This window comes from Poecile atricapillus, chromosome 11 (assembly GCF_030490865.1).
Source record: "Poecile atricapillus isolate bPoeAtr1 chromosome 11, bPoeAtr1.hap1, whole genome shotgun sequence".
Taxonomy (NCBI): domain Eukaryota; kingdom Metazoa; phylum Chordata; class Aves; order Passeriformes; family Paridae; genus Poecile; species Poecile atricapillus.
The window spans coordinates 3299936-3317797 of NC_081259.1; the positions used below are offsets into that span (position 1 = coordinate 3299936).

The 17862-nt window shown below is 43.1% G+C and overlaps 1 protein-coding gene across 1 annotated transcript in view; it reads left to right on the top strand.

Moving 5' to 3' along the window:
• Nucleotides 1-17862, top strand: part of ADAMTS17 (ADAM metallopeptidase with thrombospondin type 1 motif 17) — a 153841-nt gene that overhangs the window by 16067 nt on the left and 119912 nt on the right. The window contains exons 4-6 of the mRNA XM_058847265.1: nt 4564-4736; nt 13317-13400; nt 13738-13895. Coding sequence (XP_058703248.1) covers nt 4564-4736; nt 13317-13400; nt 13738-13895 — 415 coding nt within the window. The remainder of the gene's footprint in view (nt 1-4563; nt 4737-13316; nt 13401-13737; nt 13896-17862) is intronic.

Consider the following 17862-nt stretch of genomic DNA (forward strand, 5'->3'; position numbering starts at 1 on the left):
CTGTAATCAGCTGTTCTTTCAATGCACAACCATTTGTAATTCCTGAACTTCAGGCAATCCACTGGCATCACCTAGCTGTGAATCTGAAATTCCAGGGGTTTTGGTGGAGAAATAACAGGCCAGGACACAGAGACAATTTCTGTGCAGTATCCTGGCAGAGGCAAAGGGGCTCCATGTCTGGGGTTAATCATCTTTTGAGAAGTGCTTCTGTCCTGCTGCTGGTACCAGGGACGTTTTGTGGCATCCTGTCCCTCTGATAATTCAGCAGTGACAGAGGGTTTTAGGTGGAGTAGTAAGAATACACCCCAGTTACTTACTTTCTTTAATTTCTAGGCTTGGTTTGTGTGCAGGATCTCCCTTTTTTTTTCTGTTTTGCTTTGGAGAGGTGATGATTTTTACTTTTAGGTGAAGCTAATAAAACCTGTCTAATGTGAGTACCAGTCAGAGGTTCTCTGAAAACTCCTGGGGCTTAGGGAGAATTAATTTTAGCTGTTTGTCATTGCCCCACTTGGATACCCTCTCTTCCTTTTTGTGCTGCTGAAGTAACAGAACATTGTAAAACAGAGCTTGCCCTCCATCAAGGTTATGTGGAGATGTTAAAGGAATTGTGGGAGGAGGGAAGGGAGCAAAGGGCTCCTGAGGAAGAGCTGGAGAGGGTTTTTAAGGCAGCAATAGAAAAGAACTTCTAAGGAGAAATCTGACCTTGCAGAAAGGATTCAGCAGTGTAACTTTTATTTGTGGCTTTTGTTGAACAGCATCCAGAAACTGTCAGTGGGTTTAACAAGAATGAGGTAGCTAAAATTACAAAGGGAAAGATTAGGCAGGAAAACATAGTGGAAGGCTGTAGGAGAAGAGGTTGCTTTTAGATGAGTCTGGGAAATACAGTTGGAAGGGAGGTAGGAGGAACAGGAAAGGACTCTGCACTTACAGCAAGAATCTGCCAAAAGCCAGACAGTGCTAGACAGTGCTTTTGGTGTGTAATAGGAAAAGGTCATTTGGGGCGGTTGCTCTGGAATTGCACATCTGTTGAGTTGCCATAAAAAGCACTGAACGTCAGGAGTTTTCTACAGAGGCCTCAGAGGAGCCTTGTTGTGCTTCTGATCACAGTGGGGACTCTGGTTCTTCCCATTCTGAGGGAGACTTCAAAGACTGCAGGATGTGGTATGATCATGTGGCTTTGAAGGTGATGAGCCAGGGAAGGGTAAATGAAAGTCACCTAATGAACTTGTGCAGTGTCACAGCAATTTTTTGCTGAGGATCTGGGGGTGTCTCACCCTTCTCCCTTCGCCTCACAGTCCTGGATTCTGTGGATTTTTTGGCCCTACAGACTGTATAACATACTGTCAGAGTGACTGGCCAAAGAGTAATGTCCCCTGTGCCCAGTCACCTGCAGCATGTACATGCTGTGTTGTAGATTGGCTGTTTCAGCTCATATTTCATACAAAATTCTCTGACCTCTTAAGCAGGGAACACCTGACTCCTAAAATCATGTGCTGTGTGCTCCCCACAGTGTAAACTCCTCTGACAGCTCCTGCCCATGGTTTATGGCCTCTTAGGCCTTCACACTAACACTTAAACATCTGCACCACAAAATTTGTAACATCAGTTTGTTCAAATAAAGAATCCACCAAGCATTTAATCCTTGTTTTAATGGCTGATGTTTATTTTAGTTCGGGGTTTCGTGTACTCATGGAGGGATTCTGTGCCTATGGTCCATAAATCTTGCAGGGCAAGAATGAGACTTCTCTGTGCTGGCTTGTTTCTGAAGTGAGGCTCTAGAGATGGGGTATTTTTGTTTTTGCATACCTCCATAAAGCTGGCTCACTTTCAGGTATGAGCTGCAAGTGCACTGAATGAGGATTTTTCCTGCTGGTTTTGGATCTTCCTCTTCATCAAACATCTGTGATACAGGACATGTGCATTTCCTTTCTCTTTGTTATGCTTCATCCATGCAAATGCCTTGTTTTCTTCATGTGCTTGATTATTCTGGAAAATTATTTGCATTTGTGGTAGGCAGGAGGATGCAAAGAGAGACTGTGAAAGTGGACAGAAAGGATAAAATAATTCACCCTGTGAAGGAACTACAAATTTGAAAAACCTCTCCTTTTTAAGTAGCTGGTGTTGTGGTGCCTGTTCTGGAGGTTCAGCAGTGACCACCTGAGCTCTTTGTGAGCTCCCTTGAGTCCTGTTGCCTGTTTTAAATGCAGGTAAATTTACACTTGGACAGTGTGAAGGTGAGGGTAAGAGCAAGAACCTGGATTCCCCTGTCAGGTCACTCTGGCTGCGTTTCCAGGCAGCCTGTGGGGTGCTGCTTTTCCACACACATCCTCTAATCCCAGCCCCTCGGTGGAAAGCAGCCAGTCCACAGGAGGAAAGGGGGCCAGAGGCTGTGTGTGAACCAAGACTGCCCAGCCCTTTGCCAGGAGTTCCTTTAGGCTGCTGCTCTCCAAAAGTCACACCTTGCAGAGTTTTGTTGAGCTGCAAAGAGGTGCCAATTCCTTCATCTGCCTCTGGAGGAGGGACCACACTGGCAAATGACCATGGCATGACCTCTTCTCCCCCAACAGCAAGCAGAGTGGGTTCCTCCTCTGATACAAATGTCTTCTTTTCCACCAAAAAAGAGATTTTTAAAGTGAAAACCCAGAGAACTCTAATTTTTTCCTTCCACTTAAACTTTTTTACACAGCTCATTCAATGCCAAGCTGAGATTCAGTTGAATCTAGGCTTAGCTCCCCATAAGAGCAACTTCTCTACAGGTAAGAGATTTATACCACCTAGAAACATTTATTAGGGGATTGCCAAAATAAGAATTTGATGGGGAAATGCTGCTGTTTTCAGGAAGGTTCTGATTGATAGCAGTAAGACCCGAAATGTCAATGTTTTTACATTGAAATAATTCACCTTCTTTTCTTTTATCTTTGATTTCTGCTTGGTATTTAAATGATAATGTTGAGGACCTGTAGCTAAAGATGTGCTGCTGTGCAGAGGAAGGGATGGGAAATGAATGGAATGAAAGGAATAAAATAAAACATGTGAGCTGCTCCACGGGAGTTTGAAGTCATCTCCATCTCACAGTTGGCAAATCAAAGGTGCAAACAACTCTCCTTTCTTGTATAGTCAATCTTTTTAATTTTATTTTTATGATAGAGATCCTCTGCTCTGTGGCAGCTTTTCTATGATTTTGCAGTTTTTCTGTAGCTATCCTGCAGCTCATGTGAAAACAGCCCTGGAAACTTGGTTATTTTCATCTTTGCTGCTGGCATGTAGCTTCCATTATTTATGATCACCTCACATTTTCTTTTTTTTTTTTCTTGTCCATAGACTCCTGTCTGTCTCTTTCAACCCAGGGGAATATTTCCAAACTCTCTAAAAAAAAAAAATCAAATCAAATTTCATGGTTGTTTTCTCAGTTTAAAATATGTACCAAGTGTTGACAGTTGATGCCTTGGGCAGAAAAGCACGTGCAGAGTTGTACTGGATGACTACAAGAAAACTGGGAATGAGGAGATGGGATGGACGTGTGGAAATGTGCTTATTGACAAGGCTGAAAATGCATGAATGGGTGAAGGCAGGGAGTCCATTTCAGGTGGGCTTTGAGGGGCTTGCAGCTGATGGAGTTTGTCACCCTGAGTGCAGGAGGGTCAGTCAGGGAAAACTGATGATCTGGGAAAGAAGTGAAATTCAGACTGAATTATGTCAGGGAGCTGGTAAACAGGCTGTGGAAAATCAGGATCAGTGAACACCAGCTCAGCTCTGGCTGCTGCTTTGCTCAGAGAGGGTCTCAGGTTAAATCTAGAGAAAATTAAAAAGTGATTCTCTGCTCTAGGGAATGAGCAGCACATGTTGTGTGACATAAGAGGGATTTGTCTGATCATCCATTAGGAACTGTCCCATGTCAGTTTTGCACTGAATGTTGTGTTTGTGCTGTTTCAGAACTTGTGTGTTCTGTTCCCTTTTCCACTGGAAAAAATCAATAGTAATAGCAGTGTCAGTATCTTATCCATAGTATATCACAGGCTGAACACTAGGCAGAGATAATTTCAGTGGATCTTAGAAGTTTGCTTCTTATTGCAAGAATAAATTTGTTTTAATTATTTCATTAGCTTCTTTATTTTTACAATTGAAAGCATGAACACAGTTTTGTGGCTGCAGTGAAGTGAGCAGGTTTGAATTAATATCTGAACTTAATTTCTCCTTTGGTCATGCCTCAGATGCTTGGCACATCACCTTTCAGCTTAGAAGAAGACAATATTAATACATCAGTCCTTTAGTTGGGAGGAAGGGAGGTTTAGCTTATCTGAAACATTTTGATTTGAATTACTAAATTTTTTACCTTTTCTTGAACTTTTTTTCCCATCCTCTTCTCTCTTTTCACATCATCTGCTGCTCTCTGCACCCAGAGGCACAGATGTACCTGCAATGGAACCTCTTGGTGGCTTCTTTAACCGGCCAAGAACACTTTAAAGGTTGTTACAATCTGAATACGCACGAGAATGTTTGTTGAAAAGGCTGGGAGTGTTTTATTATGATCTGCCAGCCTTAAAAGGTATTTTGACTTTCCAGAAAAGAAGAGACAGAAGAAAGTGAAGTCCACGAGTGACTGGCGGGAGAGGAGGAACGCGATTCGCCTGACCAGCGAGTACACGGTGGAGACACTGGTGGTGGCAGATGCTGACATGGTGCAGTACCACGGAGCAGAGGCTGCCCAGAGGTTCATCCTCACAGTTATGAATATGGTAAGTAGGCACTTTACTCTCAAAAGAGGAAACAAGAATAAGCAGGACATATCCAGGGTAGGGTAAAGCTGACTTGACAGCAGAAATCAAGAACTGTTTTGACCTTCAGGTACAAGAAAAGGTTTTGGTTTTCTTGTGTTATGTGCCTCTTCTCCATGTGTGTTACTCCTGGTATTTGCTACAATAGAAACCCATTTTTAAAAACTGAAAATTCAAGTTTTCACTTAGGAAACAGTTGCTCAGGAGTGGTGTTTTCGACCAGGCTTTTGGTGCTGCTGTGGTTTACCTTGGAGGAGGGTAATCCACAGTGGACAGATGGTCTTGTCTGACATCTTTCTTGGGTTTCTAAAGATTCCTATGGCACGCCTGTTTCACAAGAGATATGTGTCATTGTTATAGGCAGTTAAAGCTAGCAGTCATATTGATTTCTAGCAGATCTGGCTTTAAGTCCAAAATGGTTTTTATCTCTGATTTTTACACAATGTAAATGGCTGCTTCCCTTGATGTAGAAAATGTGGCAAACTTACCATCAAACTTCTGGCTGATCCCACTTTTTTCACCCCAGGACCTCCAGGGCTGCATGAAGTGGTGCTGATCATACCTATGAGTAGTTGGTGGAGTTGGGCTTAAAAATCATTCTAGAAATCCTAAGGATATCTTTTGGGAGTGAGTGGAACCTTTGAAAATTGCAGGCTCATGGGAAGTGTGGATGTTAATTTGTGTCCCTGTAGTGGAGCCTTCTGTCTCAGCTGATAAGGGAACACAAAGCCTCCCACAGGGAATGCTCACTCAGTTGTTGGCAGTGCCAATAAGGAGGTAATGGCTAAATTGGATAGAGACATGGAAAACTCTGCTCAGAGGCTGCAGGGGTCCTTGCAGAGGCATTTGCAGAAGAAAGTCTTGCAGGAAGCTCATAGTCCTTTGCCCATGCTATTGTAATATCCAGGAACAGCTCATTCTCCTCACTGTGCCTCTGTCGGTGTTTATGAGCAGCAAATTGGCTTGGGAAAAAAATAGCAGTTCTGAACAGTAATTGCCTGGTCATGCTTCCCAGTGAAGAGATGGATGCTCAGCACAGACCAGCTATGGAAAAACAGCTTTTTAAGAGGTCTTGTGTTCCTTCATCAAGCACTGGTGTGAGGGAGCCCTCCTGGAGGCTGATTGAGTAGGGAATTTGATTGGTCTTTTCCGTTAATGAGCTGCTTTTCTGTGTCCCTTCCTCTACCTTTTATTTTGCCTCCCAGTGTGCCCTGACAGATGTCACTTGATGGGGCTCCACCATGGCTCTGCAGTTACTTTTGATGATCCTCATGCCAACAGGTCAATTATTTCATTGTGGCCATTGGGGATCTCTGTGTTGTGCAGCTTTTTCAGCCTGTGAAATTTGTTAGGGATGAACACACTGATGGACCAAGTCTTAAACAAAAGATGGCTGTGGATCTTTGAATCCTGTTGTCTGTCCAGGATAAGGAACTGCAAAACATCTCAGCAGCATCAGCTTGCCAGGTGTGAATAAATTCGTGTGGGAAGATGCTCATAGATGGGCTGGGTTCTCTAAACCCATTTATTAAGAAAATATTGAAGGTTAGTTTCCAGTGGATTAGGCTGATGGGCTTTTAAGCTTGGTTCTGATGCTGTAGTGTGAGCTCACCCCTTTATTAGACACTGGAGAGAGCACATGGAAGAGGACTCTTGGATGAGGAACACATTCATGTGACATCTCCTCAGGTGCAAGGTCCAGCTGAAATGCTTCCCACTGTTAAGTCATTGCTCCTGGGGGCTCACTCGTGTGAGTTTTTTCTGATGTCTGATAGGATTTGAATTCATGTTTCAGCTTTTCAGCCTGCAGAGCAGCAGTGGGAGAGTCTCTCCCTTGGCCACCTACATTCCCACGCTCTTAGGAACATTTTTCAGGCCTCTGAAGGAAGCTGCTTGAGAGTGACTGGCAAGACCAAAAAATAGTGAGGAATAATAATAGGTAAACACATAGATGGCATCATTGCATAAATCCTTTATTCTGTAGCAATAAAACCAGGTGAAATTCAGGAAAATCAAAGGGAATTTCAATGTTACATTTGTGCAATGAAAGCTGACCTTCATCCCAGGAAAAGAAGCTGAAGGATAGTTCAGAAAAACATATTTCAGAGATAATCGTAGTTTGTGGAGGCCTTAGCCAAGCTCTTGACTGCTTGGGATCTTTGTTTCTTGCCTCCCTGTCAGCCTTGAGTGACTGTTAGCTGGGGGAGAGGATTTGCCCCATGATATTAGGCAGTGCTTATTCAGCTATACTGCAGGATGGCAGGCTGCCTCTAAAAGAAACCAGAATGTTAATTTTGGCTTGGATGCTTGCATTTAAGCAAATAGAGCATTACTGGTCAGGGGTATATTAACTCCTCTCTGTAAGCCATTACGTTTACTGTCAAACCACAAAACAAGCATTAAGAGGTCTTATTAATGAATTTTATATTTATAGACATTTTAAATAAAGTGATCTGCCTTAAAGTATTTAATATCTATTTATGTTACAAGAATTTCTGAAGGGGAAAAAAGTTAGCATTACAAAATACGAGTTTATTGCTCCCTTGGTAAATGAGAGTCTTAGAGAAAAAAACCCACCACCCTCTACTAGAATAACAGCTAAAAAACACAGCAAACCCATTTTGGAACCCAGAAATAACAGGTAGCACTTTCATGTAGCAAATGTAGTGTTTTTAATGTTGTTCTGTAGTCCCATCCCCCTGAACAGAGAATAGATTCACATTAGAAGTACTTGTTTTTTGTGAATGTCACTGTAGAGGTGCAGACTCTTCCATTTACTAAACTAATACTTGAAATTATAAGACAGATTTTTCCAAGATCATGGAAGAATTTCCCTCTTAGGTGCTCTGTAATGTATGAGTAGGAACAAGCACTGCTCCAGGGATTTGAGTTGGCTTTTTTTAAGTCACCACTGCTAAAAAGAAATCTTTTCTTGTTTTCTGGCAAGGTGTTTGATTCAGCAGGATTTTCCAAACAGGTGGTAAAGTTGTTGTCAAATGCCACCATGCACAGCTGCAGCCTTAGCAAGGCAGTGAGACTGTGGGCATGAGGAATGGAAGAACTTGGATAGGGAGGAGTACCAGTGGAGCTGTGGAAATGCAAAACCACCTAATTAAATATAGGTGCTGATCTCTTTTTCTAAGTTCAACTCCCTTGTTATTGAGCTTTGTTGCAGTGTTTGCATTCCAGTTCTTGTCTCACCTTCAGCCTGAGAGCATCTCCTGTTCATGTCCTCCTTCTGTAGTCACCAGTGTTTAGAACTTCCTCTGAACTCCAAACCCAAGTGCCTTTGTGGTAAATTGAGCTTTAAAACATATCTGTTTTCTCACCCATTCTGTTAGTCTGCAGCTGGCAACTAATTTCTCAGTGCATTTCTTCCATGTGGAGCTGTTAGGATGGATGTTTGGTTCTTGCAGGTGTTTTAAGCTTTTGTTTGCTCTTGTGGTTGCTTTTAATCTGAAAGTGACCAGTAAAGGAAAGAGGAGATTCTAGGAGCTGCACTAGTCCCTGCTGTGTCTGGTTCTCATGGTTTAGTTTTTCAGCTTTCCAGAGAGAATTGATTCAAATGGTTCTGGAGGTAACTGCTTCAAATGGTGATAAATGAGGATGAGACCCTTTGGAAAGTCCTGTCCATGGCTGTTGTGTTACTGAGGATGAGGAGTGACTGTTTCCAGCCAGGCCCTGAACAGTGAGTTGTGGATGTTGGCTCCTTGCATAGTGCAGAGCTGACTTTGCAAACCATGTCCCACCCAGACTGACCCTCTGAGCATTTAGACAGAGACGTCTGAGTTTCTGAATTTCCAAGACCACAACACAGTCATTTAACAGCTGCTTTCTATGGGTTTGAAAACCTAAAAAAAATTGTTGGTTTGGTTTGGTTTTTTTTTTTTTTGTCCCCTAAGTGTATTTTTTTGGGTTTTGCAATAAATTACAACTGTGGCTTGGTTTGGAGCTTGCCTTTTTCTCTGAGAGTGCAGCATGGAAGGAGAGTTTCTGCAGTGTGTGTCAGTTCTCCTGCAGCTGTTGCTAAGCCATGCGATTACTGTGGAAGCTCTTTGCAGCAGCAAGCAGGAACTTGAAGTTAGTGATCTTTTGGATGTCATTAAGAGGGAAAATTCTTATGTTATTCTTTAGGAATGATACTGTTTTACTCTCTGAAGCCTGATTTTATGCTCCACAGATTGTTTTTCATTTTGGATTTCCCCTGTGAGGTTTTTTTTTAATGTTAAAAAAGCAGATAAAATCATTTTTATCATGCTTGCACTGATGGATATATATGTCTGTGCTCTTGGGGGCTGGCACATAAAGGCTCCAGAGCTGCCACTGATAATCAGCTTCCTTACCCTGGTCTGGAATTTTCATGATGGGAACAGGGATATAAGGGAACATAAGGGAAAAGGATCTGAGTGTTTCATCACTGTCTACTGATTTCTCTTTTTGCTCCAGCGGCCCCAGGAGAAGAAGTTATGTCAACTGTATCTTATAAAGAGCTATGAATATGTTCTTTTTCATAATGTTTAAAGGAGTAATTTGAAAGCTTGGCTTTAGGTGGGTGTTAGAAATCCTATAGCACTTTTCAAAACAAGAGAAAGACAACCTCAGTAACCTGACTAAGGCTTCTGCTGTCCAAACCTCATCCAGCAGCCAAGGCAATGGGAAGGCTTCTGCTTGAATGCAGTGCTTAGGGAAGAAAAAAGGGGGGGAAAAAAGTCAATTTATCCTCAGGGTTGCTGTTCTGAACTCCAAAACATCTGAAACACACACGTCTCCCTCCCACCATCCACCTGCAGAGGAAGCTCTTGAGAATTAAAAAAAAAAAAAATTAGAATTATGTCGTGTAGTTCCTCTCTCAGCCCAATTCCTTATGTCTGTGTTTGCTTTGTGCGTGCTGGGGCAGGCCTGCTCAGCTTATGCCAAAACTGCATTTGTTCTGCCCCTTCCATGTCAGAGCTGTGAGGAGAAAGAGAGGCAGAAGGAATGCAAACAGAGAAGGATGGTCCAGCTTTCAAGCTTTCCTGTTTTCTTTAGGGTATTTTGTACAGTAAAGATCTGTCAGATAAATGCAGATGAAGGAGAAGATGGCAGAGACAGGCTTTATTCTTGTTCTAATGCACTTCCCTTTCCATTTTTTCTTGCTGTTTTGTAGAGTTCTTTACCATGTCTCCTGTTTTTAGAGCTCAGACTTTTGATGCCTCCTCACAGAGAAGTCAATACTTCAAATACTTCAGAGACATTCACCTGCAGCAGGGCACCCACAACACTTCAGTCACGCTGACCACTTTTCCCATCCCTTCCTTTCATCCCATGATCCAGAACCTCCATTTCTTTTCCATCCAAGCTGCTTTCTGCCCCTTCTGGTGATGTCCTAAACAAGTACCCTTTGCATTTGGTTCCATGGCAGAGTTTCATGCAGCTGACACTTCTGTTCCCAGCTGCCTTATTTTATTAAAAGGTTAGGGTTAGGGTTAGGTTACCCATTCCCCAACCACCCAAATATTTTTACTTTTCCCCTGTTGGAAGTATTCACAGCATCTTGAAGGGTGTGATGCAACTGCAGGCTTGAGGAAGGGTGGCCCATGGTGTTGGGAGTGGGCAGGGAGGTGTCTGTGAGTCAGTCTCTCTGTCAGTGCAGCAGGAAATCTTGAGAACATCTGCAGTGGGAAATCCCATTCCTCATCCCCTGGTACCAGTTATCCCAGCCACCTCACTTGGCACGTGCTGCTGGTGGACATTTGGATGTGGTGTTGAGCAGCTTGGACACGCTGAGTCTCTGGGGTTTGGTTTTCTTGTTGGCTGGGTGAGAAAGGCACAAGTTTCTTGCTGCCATGATGAAATTCCATTCTTAGCAGGAAAGACCTGTATTTGAATTATTTTATTTTAAATTCAGCTGGATTCTGTGATGATGCTTCCTTTGGACACAGCCTACCTGGTTTAACTGCAGCTGGGAACAACCTGAGCTGTATCAGACTCATCTCTTTTTTTTAATCAAGTAATTTAAAAGTCTGTTTGCCTTCTCCATTGGATTCCTTCTAGCCTTAAAGCCCATGATCTGAGAGAGGTTTCCCTCTGTAAGGACAGTGTGTGGGTGAGCTGGTGGTGGGGCTGAGACCCAGAACTGCCCCGTGCTGGACATGTATGGTCCCAGCCCTCACCATAGGGCACAGCAGAGCCTGTCAGGAAAAGCTGAATACTGGAAAAAAGTGGGGAAATAATCCATGTGAGCACCCAGGTCAGAGCAGGGGGATGAGGAGCTCCAGGTGCTGGAGCAGAGGTTGCTCTCCAGCCTGTGGGGAAACCAGGGCAGGAGGCTGTTCCCAACACTGTGACCTGAGCAGAGGAGCTGTGCTGGAGCAGGCTCTCCTGATGGGAACTGCAGCCCATGGAGAGGATCCATACTGAAACAGGGAAAAAGTGTGAGGAGGGAGCCCAGAGAGACTTGTTCCAGGCTGAGGACAGTTCCCATTCCCCATCCACCTGCATGGATCTGGATGAGGGGGAAGGAGTCATGAATACAGGAGTAAGGATATGTGGTGAGTGGGGGAGTGTTTTAATTTATCTTTTTTTTTCTCTGCATACAAATTATTTTAATTGACAAATTAAATTTTCTACCAGTCAAGTGTGTGTTGGTAACTGTTAAATGATCTCCTTCTCAGAGGGAAAGGCTAATGTTCCTTCTAGGCAATACAAACTGCCATCAGTCCTTTGGGCTTCATGTAAGAAAATAAGCAAACAAAGCTTGAATAAACAAGCAAAGTGGAGCCTCTTGCGCTCCCAGTGACTTTTTTTTGGTTTAGTATCCAATTGCTGCTGATTGAGCTCTTCTGAGATCACTGGTGGATGGGAATAAAAGTGTAGTCAGAGTTATCCTTAGGACAGAGAGTACAAGAGAAAGGAGGAAGGGCTGGCAGTTTTCAAGATGACATCCTGAACTCCAGCAGCTGGTGCTTAGTGGGTAAGTTTTGCCAGGGAAAACAGCCTTTGGAAGTCAGTGGTGTTTGGATATGTCCATGCTGGAGGCAGCTTCACTGCTCTGATGGGAAGCCAAGCACCAGCACCCACCAGGCTCAATGATAAGGACCTGTTTGCTGGATTTATTCTCATTTCATGAGTGGGAACTTCATGGGATGGCCAGAGCTAGTGGAGAGCTGGGAAACCAAAGACACCCATCCATCCATCCATCCATCCATCCATCCATCCATCCATCCATCCATCCATCCATCCATCCATCATCCATCCATCCATCCATTCACCCCCTCAACCTGGTGCCCCATTGACCCTCCCACCTGAACGTCCAGGTCTCCACTTACACAGGGATCATCTGTCAGAGCCCTTCTCTGCAAATGTCAAGTTTATCCCCCCCAGGTCTGTAGAGAGAGGCCTGAACTGCTCTACCAACACTTCCCCAGGCTAAGCAAATAGTGCCAGCCCTTGTGTGCACTTGTACACCAGCCCCAGGGAAGATAAATGGCTCATTGTGCTCAGCTGAAGGTCACTGGGTCAAACACTGAGTAGCTCTGTCTTGCAATCTGTACCTAAATTGTAGGAAACATTTACGTGTGTGCTTAAATCCAACCCCAAACACTGGAGAGCTTCAGAGCACTCTTCCACTGAGCACATTCCTGAGTATTTGCACAAATAGGAAAAATACCAAGCGTTGAAAACATAATGTGCAAGATGTGCTCGTGTCTCGGGTTTGCTGTAGGAAGTTACTGAGCCTGCGTGATGCTTGTAGCCAAACGAGCTGTGAGGAAGGAATATTGCTTACCTGGGGCCAAACCTGCCTCCCTCTTGTCAGGAGTCTCTCTTCACTGGTCTTGATTTTGGTTTTTTTTTTTACTAAGTAGGTGATACAACATTCACCCAAGGCCTTTTATGTGTCATTTTACACCTTTTTAAAATAAACCCTTCCCTCACCTTTTTTTGATACTGTCTAGTTAAAACATTTGTACACAGAGAAATGAGTGGAATAAAATTCTGGGATCAATTAAGATCTTATATTCTAACCTATAAAATGAGGTAAAGTATCTGAGCTGGAATGCAAAATCTGGAGAAAGTAGTAAGGTAGTTTCCGGTGCTATTTTTGTATTTCCTGAGGCTTGTGTCATTATGTGCTGCCTTATTACTATTCTCTTATATAAGATATGAAAATAACAGAGGGAAATTGCTTTTCCATTCTATTTCCTGAAGTCTAAAACACACCATTATTTCATCTTGCATTCAGATATCTCTGATATTTAAATGCTGAAGATCCATGTTAGCTGGATGCTTCATAATGTATGTCCGTGTTCCTGAGACTTTATCTTTAGAGTTCCTTTGGAATATTTTTCTCCTTTTCTACAGTAAGGAAGTTTTTTTTTAAGTTCCTCCTTAAAAATTCTTTATTTTATTGAGTGTCATAGAACAATCCATTTGGGGAAGTTTATTGTGTCAATTTTTAAAAGGCAAAATTTCTAACTTTAGTCACAGTTAGTTTCTTCAACTATTACTAGGTCTTGATATTTCTACTAACAAGTTTTGGATGCTTTCTTTGCTTTTTGACAGGTGTACAACATGTTCCAGCATCAAAGCCTGGGAATTAAAGTCAACATTCGAGTGACCAAACTAGTCCTGCTTCACAATCGCCCTGTGAGTTGCAATCCCTTTCTCCCCTGCTCCTGGAATTGCTTTGTGGTGTCTCACAGGGTGGGAGGGTGATGTGGGCCTTCTCTGGCCTCAGGATCACAAACTCTGAGGAGTTGCCAGTTCCACTTCACCAGGCAGCATTAAAGGTGGGAAGTACAGGGGCTGTGGGAGTGAAAGGAACCAGAATCCTTTTATTTATCCTTCCTGGTAAAGCTGTCTGCTTGTAGCTGCAAACCAATCTGGAGTTAACTGTTACAGAGAGCTCTGATGTGACTGGGACTGATATTTCTCCTTTTTATATATCTATATATTTATTTTTTTATTTTTTTTTCCCCTAAAGGCAAAGTTGTCTATTGGGCATCATGGAGAGAGATCTCTGGAGAGCTTCTGTCAGTGGCAAAATGAAGAATATGGTGGGGCAAAATACCTTGGTAACAACCAGGTTCCTGGTGCCAGGGATGACACCCCTCCTGTGGATGCTGCTGTTTTTGTGACCAGGTATGGGAAGGTCTGGGTTTATCAATTTGCTTCAACCAGTAATGCCCATGGTCAGTGATGAGGTTATCTGGTCAAGCAGAAATCTAAGAAAAAGATGATACCTTTGCTGCTCAGATGCCTCAGATGCAAGTGATCTGTCTTGTTTTTGTGCATTCTTAACAAGGTTGTACAGAAGCATCTCTCCTCTTGAGGCAAAATGTCACATTTGTGGTCACTGTTCTGTGTCACAGTCAGGATCAGATGTGGCTGTAGCACGGGGGCAGCTTTCTTCTCACACCAGCTGGTAGGAGTGGAAAAAACAGGGGAAGTTTTGGAGCCTTCCTTCCTAGGAGAAAGGTGGTGTGGAACTGAGGACACAGCTGAGCTCAAGTGCTCTGTGTGCAATTAGAGATGAATCAGCTGAGCAGTCTGAGAGGAGCAGACAGTGTCAGCAGTGGGAGATGGGGAGGGAGCTATCTCCTAAAGAAAGAGGGAGAGAAATACCATAAACTATATTAATTTTCTCCCTCTTTGCCCAAGGAAATAACCACTTTAACAACTCTTCTCTATCACAACTGAGATAGAGGAGAGGTGTCATTCCTGATTGATTTGTGTATTTGAAAACTCCTGCATTTTTTTCAGCTGTAAAATGATCTTTGTAGAAATATTTGATCAAAATTCTTTGCACCCTGGAGTTCTGAACTTACTGGTGTGTAAAACACGTTAGATAAAGCTAGGAAAAGGGTGTTGTAGTGACAACAGTCTTTTTTCCTCCAACTACCTGAGCTCAAACTCACAATGCAATGCAAGTCACACGTTCCCCACAGTTACCACGAATTTTGAGTAGCAAATTCATGGTGTTGTAAGTCTTTTGTATCCTGTAAGATGCAAAACAAATATTAATTTTTACAGAAGTGATCTCCGAATAATTACAGTGAGCTCAAAATTATGGTGTAATGTGGATGCTCATTGTGCTACAAAAACACTACTTCCTACCCTCTTCTTCCCCAGTTTGAGATGTCTGTATTGCAGGTCGATATTACTCACCTCTGTCACTTAATTTCTCTGCCAACAATATAAGTAGAAATACATGTTTGTGCATAAACTGCCATCCTGATTGTAATAATCTCTTGTGTTAGATTTGTGTTAACAGCCCCACTGCAAACTATCCATGAGATTCTGGTGAGTGTTCAGTGAAAGAGCTGGTCAGTAGGGCATGAAGCCAACAAAGTTCCTGAGAAATCTCCTCCACAGACGTGTGTGCAGCTCCCCCAAACCCTGCTCCCTCCTCTGTATTCACTGCAGTCCACCAGGCACTTGTGCAGATACTTAACAGTTTAGACAGGGGGAATAGTTCCTTTGAAGTCAACAGGCTGCACATCCTGGTTATAGTTCAGCATGTGCTCCACTGGATCAGGGCCTAAATAAATAACTAACATTTTTGTTAAACTCATCTGGGTATCCAGTTGTCCTGCATGACAAGTGAGGCAGAGAGAATCTCTGCTGATGGGCTCCGAGCATGGGGCAGGGCGAATGAGCAGAGCATTTCATCTCTGCAGCACTCAAAACTGAATGCATAATGTCAGGCTAAATGAGTTGGACACAGTCTTCTGAGGAAGAACTGTAGAAAGAATTTGTAGGAGGAATTGTTCAATGGATTTGTAGGGTTTTGCAGTGGGAATATTTGGGAAAGTACAGGTTTGGTTGGGTTAGAAACCAGATTGAGCTTCGGTGAGAAGGCTTAGGCCAAGGAGCACATAGCTGTGCACAGCAGCAGCATTTTTGCTGCTGGAGAGGCCAGCAGTGTGTACTTGGAGTATTTTCTTCCTTCTTCCTGTGTCCTGTCATCCTTAACCCATTCTGCTCCTGCTGCATGGAGGATGCTTCATTCTTTGGAAGACTTCTGGGCCTTCAACCCCATTCCTGTTTCAGGGAAATTGATTTTTCTCCTCTTGCCTTTGGAAATGTGCGTGTGTGTGTGTTTTTATGTGTGTGTGTCCCTGGACCCTCCCCAGACTGTACAGATGGACCAGTGGTAGAGGATGTGGGAGCAACACCATGTCCAGCACAAGCAGTTGCGCCAGAAAAAGCAGAAGCTGAATTTTCAGCAGCTGCAGCTGCTTTAAGGACTACAAACAGATTCTTTGGGGTCAAGCTCTGAAGAAATCCCTCTGGTTCTAATCTGACTAGGTTCATTTGAAACACCAAGGCATGCTTGCCTTTTGAAATTTCACCTCTAAGTGATGTTTCCCATACCCTCATTTGTATGCAAAAGTAGAATATTTAGGTGGCAGATATCCCTCTTGTGGGATTTTAATGGTATCCACCTGAGTTCAGGTGAGACACACACTGTGTCTGTGGAACAAGATACATTGTCCAGCTTAGTAAATAAGTGAGACAGTGGGAGTAATCTGTCACAGCCCTGAAGGTCTGAATATAGTGTCGTGGTCTCTATAATCATCAGACTTTTCTCATTCTGATTCTGGTTTTGAACTTCCAGAAATTCAGGTCTCTGGCATCTTTGGATAGTGTACTTCATATTTTAACAGGCAGCTGACCAGAATAACTTCTGTCTGCAGAATCTGTATCTTAGTGATTTTAGAAGCATGTCTCATTTGAAACACATTCCCTCTCTTGATCCCTCTGTCTTTTGCATTCCCTGGGAAATCTTCAGGCACACTGATGTTATCCCAGCTCCTGGCTGGAGGTGTTTGGGTCACCTATTAGACTATAGGTGATGTGATAGCAGAGCAAAGAATGTCCCAGCACTGACAGGAACAGGATTCAGACCTGTCTGTAAGCAAAGACTTGTTTTTTCCTGACACGGTGTGGTTGTTCCATTTGCAGCCTCATCCTCGCTTCCACATTTCTCCAGCTCTTTGCTTTCCCATTAAATGGGCAAATGGAGGAATTCACTGTGCATTGAGGAAACTGGGCACATAGTGCTGCTGAATGTAGCTATGGATGTGGAAAGTTTATTTTGGCAGGTTTTGGACTGTACCAGCTTCCTCTGTCCTTTAGCTTTATGACCCTGCAGGGTTAGACTGGTCAAAAGATGACATTCGAAGGGTGCTGGGAATGGCCTCTTAACAGAATGCTTCTTATTCCTGTTGCACAGTTCAACTACTGTCCTTCTTTCTCACAGGAAGGACCTGAATTGCAGAGTTTAGCTTAGCACAGTTAGGTATTTTTTTCCAGTTGGTGGGAGCCAGATGGAAGAGTGACTGTAGGAGGAGTTCTGAGCTCTTCTGGCTATTTTTATTGAACAAAACAACTGACTTCTTGTCATTTTTTTGAGAATTGTTGTACTCTGCTAATGGAAACCTCTGCTGGGTACCACATGTGATAATGACTGGGAATTTCACAGGTCACAGGATGAGAACTCGTGTCCTGCTTGATTCAGTCAGTGGCTAAAAGTAAAGAGTAAAACTGGTTCACAGCTAGAGCTGTGGTTTCAGTATATTTCAATATATTATCCAAGATCTCATGAAAGAAGGTCAGATGTTGGATTTGAACTGCAGCTCCTGGAGTAAAAGTTTTATTTCAACACAGCTGTTTAAAAAATTCTGCTAACAGAACTATGCTTCTCTGATAAGAGACCTTTGCACATGCAATAAATATTAAAGTATCTTTTCTGCATTGTTGACTATCATTATAGTATCAGTCATATCAAGTTCTCACTTCAAAATTACCCCTGCAGTTGAGCTCAAAAATGTGCCAGAGAGACACCTGTGATGGAAACCTTTTTAAAAGCAGATTAGTTTCAGATGCCAGGATGGGGGTCATTTAAATCACTGGTGTGACAGTCATTCTGCCTGTCACACAGGTGACAGATCATTCTGAACACCTTTCCATGTTGTGTTTTCCCTCTGACTGCCAGAGAAGGACTCCTGGAGTTTCAGCAGTGGGATTTGTGATGATGTGTCTCCTTGCCTTTGAAAGAAGACCGAGACCCACTGAGCTGGTTTGTGACTAAAAGTCTGGATGT